At 49.0% G+C, this 4,683-nt stretch overlaps 1 protein-coding gene across 1 annotated transcript in view; it reads left to right on the forward strand.

The window, feature by feature from the left end:
• The window catches only part of ppfibp2b (PPFIA binding protein 2b), a 90,705-nt gene extending 86,047 nt beyond the window's left edge, over positions 1-4,658 (forward strand). Inside the window, 6 exon segments of the mRNA XM_008301644.1 lie at positions 145-319; positions 777-902; positions 993-1,181; positions 2,399-2,602; positions 3,808-3,873; positions 4,515-4,658. Of these exon segments, the coding sequence (XP_008299866.1) occupies positions 145-319; positions 777-902; positions 993-1,181; positions 2,399-2,602; positions 3,808-3,873; positions 4,515-4,577 (823 nt within the window). The 3' untranslated portion in view covers positions 4,578-4,658.
• Positions 4,659-4,683: the final 25 nt, after the last annotated feature.

Raw genomic sequence — 4,683 nt, forward strand, 5'->3', positions numbered from 1 at the left:
TGCATTTGCAGTCATTTTAAACCAATTGGCTTCTTTTTGCAGAACATGACAGGAAAACGTGACGCGGGTTCGTTTCCTCTGACTGCACACCGACCAGTGCTGCTGAATGTTGTTCGTCGTTGCCCTTCTGTTCGGTTAAATTAGGATTACTGAAGCGCTGAGCGAAAACCTCCCCTCTGTCTTCTCTCCATCCCAGAACGACCTGCTGTTCCTCAAAGTTACGAGCCAGCTGCACCACCTCAGCATCAAATGCGCCATCCACGTCCTGCACGTCAACAAGTTCAACCCCAACTGCCTGAAACGAAGACCCGGCAACGAGGTGGGTTATCGCTGAAACGCAGAGACTGCAGCCGACCCACGAGTCTGTTTCTGAAGCCAGACAGCTTCATCATTCTGTTAGATCTTCCTCTCGTCGTCTCCTCGCTGCTCTGTGGAAACACTGGCTGCAGTTCAACCAAGAAGGTCCTGAAACTTTGGAGTTATGTGACTGCAGCCGAGTCAGTAATAAGTTTATAGTTGCACAGAGAAGAGAATTTTAAGGAATCTTGTTAAACCAAGGAGGAAATATCACAATTCTAAGCCTGTATTTGGATAATTTTCCAGACAGAACACAGATAATTAATTACCAAAGAGTGTTTTTTACAGTTTGTGGTTCTGATAAATGGTTTTATTTTAGCGCATGCCTTTTAAAGCAGCCAGCAGGTAAAATCTTTAATGTAAAGTACAAGAAAATGTGCAGTATTTTGCGTATTCATTGTTCATTTTGTGTGTTTCAGAACCAGTTCACGCCCAACGAGGTGGTCCAGTGGTCCAATCACAGAGTCATGGAGTGGCTGAGGTCTGTGGATCTGGCCGAATACGCGCCGAACCTGAGAGGCAGCGGCGTCCACGGAGGCCTGATCGTGAGTTCACATGAACCGAGAGCTTATAGAACAACAACAACAACAAAAACCCGACGACTCCGCCTCTAACGCCGCTTTGTGCTCCGACAGATGCTGGAGCCTCGGTTCAGCTCGGACACGCTGGCCATGCTGCTGAACATCTCGCCTCAGAAGACGCTGCTGAGGCGACACCTCAACACCAACTTCAGCAACCTGGTGGGCGCTCAGGCCCAGCAGGAGAAGAGGGAGTACATGGAGGCGGCGGGATACGCCCCGCTCAGCATCACCGCCAAAGTCAAGGTAGGAAGACGCGAGGAAGAGGCTCCGTCACGCAGCCGGGAGGCGGCACGATGCTGCATTATGGGAACGAGCACTGGGTTCACCTTCATGTGGGACAGAAAGCACCTTAATCCGCGGCGAGGCCTCGGTGAGTCGGCTCGGTCTAATCTCTGGGAGCAGAGTAAACCCGGACCGCTCTGCTCCTCCTCGCTGCTTTAAGACTCTGCTGCAGACTCATCGTTAAGTCCTTCTGCTGGAGAAATAATCCAGCCGAAAACACAATTCGCGCTCACAGCTGACCCATTTCTGACCTGGGGACACTCAGATCTTAAATTTCTTAAGCAACTCTATGGTTTTGTACATAAGCCGGTATGCAAAAGAGACGGTGGCTCTAAAAAGCACAAAAATAGGTTTGTTTATGTGTGTGTTTGTGGATTTCCTCCCGCGGGGCAGCAGCCACCCAGTGATAAAGTGCTTTGTGATAATATCAAAGTGGCTTTTGTCAGCAAGGGGAAGCTTAAGGGAAACATTTATAGAAGCTGCCGCCTGCTATCGCTTCTCGCTAAAGGAAGAGGAAGTGTATTAATATCTGGAGTGCATGGCGTTCAGCTGATACACACTCACAGCGTCGGTGTTACTGCAGGGTGAAAGAGTGGCTCTGTTTCCTGCAAACGTCTTTACACGATGTGACTCTGAGGTGGGATCAAAAAATCCAAGCGTGCGTCTACAAAAATCAAAACCTTTAGCCGCCGCTGTGGTCCCGTCGTGCAGCGTTGCTCTGCTCCCGGTGCTCCTGCAACACTTCACCAAAAGTCCCGTCCTGTGCCTTTAACAAATCAAAAACCAGGTTTAAATAACAGTTTTATTGGCAAAGATGCTCTAATAGTAATACACTGGTGGTTGTGAGGTATAATGTTGACCAGGTATAAAAACACTGACAGGAAGTCGACATGAGGGAACCTGACGTGAATACCTGTGATTTAGCTGCTCTACACGTATCAGTATCGCTGCCAGGTGTTATTTCCTCCAAACACTTTATTTGTATACGACATTTTCTAGGATGAGGTGCGTTCTGAGACTGTCCAAAATCAAAAACCATCCCAGATAAAACTTGGCCGCCCAGCTCGTCCCGTCGTGCAGCGCTGCTCTGCTCCCGGTGCTCCTGCAGCACAAACCGACCCTTTTGTTCCACCGTTGTGACACTTCTTCTTTTTTTTGTGTCGTCTTGTTTCCTGCAGCCCAAGAAGCTGGGTTTCTCCAACCTGGCCCACCTGAGGAGGCGTCGTCCGGACGAATCCACCGATTACGTTTGTCCCATCGAGTCGTCCTCGTCGCCTCCGTCGGGTCAGTCGGCGGCGAACGGCGTGCAGATGCGTCCGTACGCCGGCTTCAGGGGCCTGAGCCCGATTCTGGACCGAGAACCCGACCGCTCCAGGGACCAGGTGGGGCTCCGGGACGGCGGGGCTGACCCGTTCCCGTGACGACAGCTATGACAACATGGAGCGCCGTGTTGCTTTCCATCAGCCAATCAGCTGTCTCTGCTACTACTCTGCTTCCTCTGCTTGCAGCCCGTAATACCTCAAACCCTCCCCGCTCCTTTGCACCCCCCTCGCCCGACCCGGTGCCTTAACTCGGACTCAGAGCCGAACCGTGACGCTGCAGGGCGACCTGACACCACGAATCACTTGAAGTATTCCAGTCAGATGCCTAAACTAACTCACTAACCCGACCTCAGACCTGTGCCATGACCCGACTCACCTCCAGAACCTCCTCTGTGGCGTCTCTGTGATCCATGCGGCCCGTCGTTGTACAGTATTACACCGCTGCTCTAACGTTTGTGCACCACTAGATGATTTTATATACGTGTGAATCAGCATCATGTATTTACGCCTGTTGATTTTTTTAACCAGCTTGAGTTCAGGTCTGCGACACGGTGGAGACGAACTTGTGCAATATTTGCATAATAATAATAATAATAATAATAACACGGAGGGATTTTTATTTAATATTTATGTCACTGCGGAGCGAGTTATAAGGAAATAGCATGTCTGAGAGCCGAGGTGGTGATTTTGTACTGTTATTTTCATATTTTGACTGTAATAGTATTTTTATAGCAAAGAGTCTCCGATGGAAGGAGCTACATGTGGTCATGTAAATGTCTAAAGGTTTATCCAATCATTTAATAAACAAAACTATACGTGTGTAAAGTCGACTCTTTCTTTCCATACAGAAGGTTCGTGTGTATTTCTGAGGAACACTAGATGCTGCTTTTTTGCTAATTAAATTGAAGCTAAACAGATTTAGCTTCGAGGAAACGGACACGTGGAGGATCTAAAACAACCTGCATCAACCACTAACCTGCTTCCATCATCTTCATCATCATCATCCTCACCATCATGGCGGCTGTCATGGCTGTTTATGACACCGGCTCCCCCACCCCCACCCCCACACCCCACCGCCGCCTGAGCCAAGATGGCTGACGGTCATCACCGTGGTAACCCCGCTACAGGTGCATGTTGCTCAGTATGCAGCTGCAGGTGCAGTCGTCACGCGTCCAGCTGCACACGCGCATCGATGCAAATATATTTCTTTTTGAAAGACGAAGTGCGTGACTGCGTCGGGTTCACTGTGCTCGTGTTTGTTGCAGATGGCGACCGCAGAGGGAACCGTTCTGCAGATAGAAGCTCTGTCAGAAAGCATCAACAACCTCACAGTAAGAGCCGACACTGACACACGAGCTGCTGCTGCTGCTGCTGCTGCTTAATGACTCGTGCTGCTGCTTCGTTATTGGGAGTTTGAGGCGCTCAGATGGAGATAATCTGAGGAAGGAACGCCATTAAAACGCCACAGATCTGAGCGCAAATGAGAAAGAAACGCTCGCCCCATGCTACTTACTGGTTTTATCGCTCGCAGGCGCCACATTTGGTTGTTTTGCTGAAATCATGTTGGTATTTCAGCCCTTTAAGGCTCTTTGAACCTGAGATCTCCGAGAAACAAGTAGAACAAATAACATTACAAACACAGCGCCCGTAAAAATATTCACCCCCTTTAGAAGCTTTTACCGACATTGAATTAATTATGTGGAGTTCTGTGGTCTTCCTCCTAAATGTCATGTGTCTGTCTGCTGTTCTGATGAACTTCTGAGGCTCAGAATTTAAAAAGTTTATTAAAAAAGTGATAAATCTGGACCCTCCTCTCTGGACTTCAAGGAAAATGTTCATAGAATGAAGGTGAAACTTTGCTAAAGTTACTGTAGATAAAGAGCTGATTGGAGTTTATATTCATATATACGTATTGAGCTAACTCCTGTGCTAACGCTAACCCACTGCTGCTCCCATAATGCTTTGCCTCCAGTACCTGCTCGGCCACGACGAGCTGAGGATGGAGATGAGACGATCTCAGACGGCGTTCGTTTGAAGGACGACGACTCGCTAATGCTGTCGATCGACCAGAGAACTGCAGGACCCGGTTAACACCTGGAGCCTCGGCTAACACCTGGAGCCTCAGCTAACACCTGGAGCCC

This window comes from Stegastes partitus, unplaced genomic scaffold (genome assembly GCF_000690725.1).
Source record: "Stegastes partitus isolate 25-593 unplaced genomic scaffold, Stegastes_partitus-1.0.2 Scaffold1694, whole genome shotgun sequence".
NCBI classification, from domain to species: Eukaryota; Metazoa; Chordata; class Actinopteri; family Pomacentridae; genus Stegastes; species Stegastes partitus.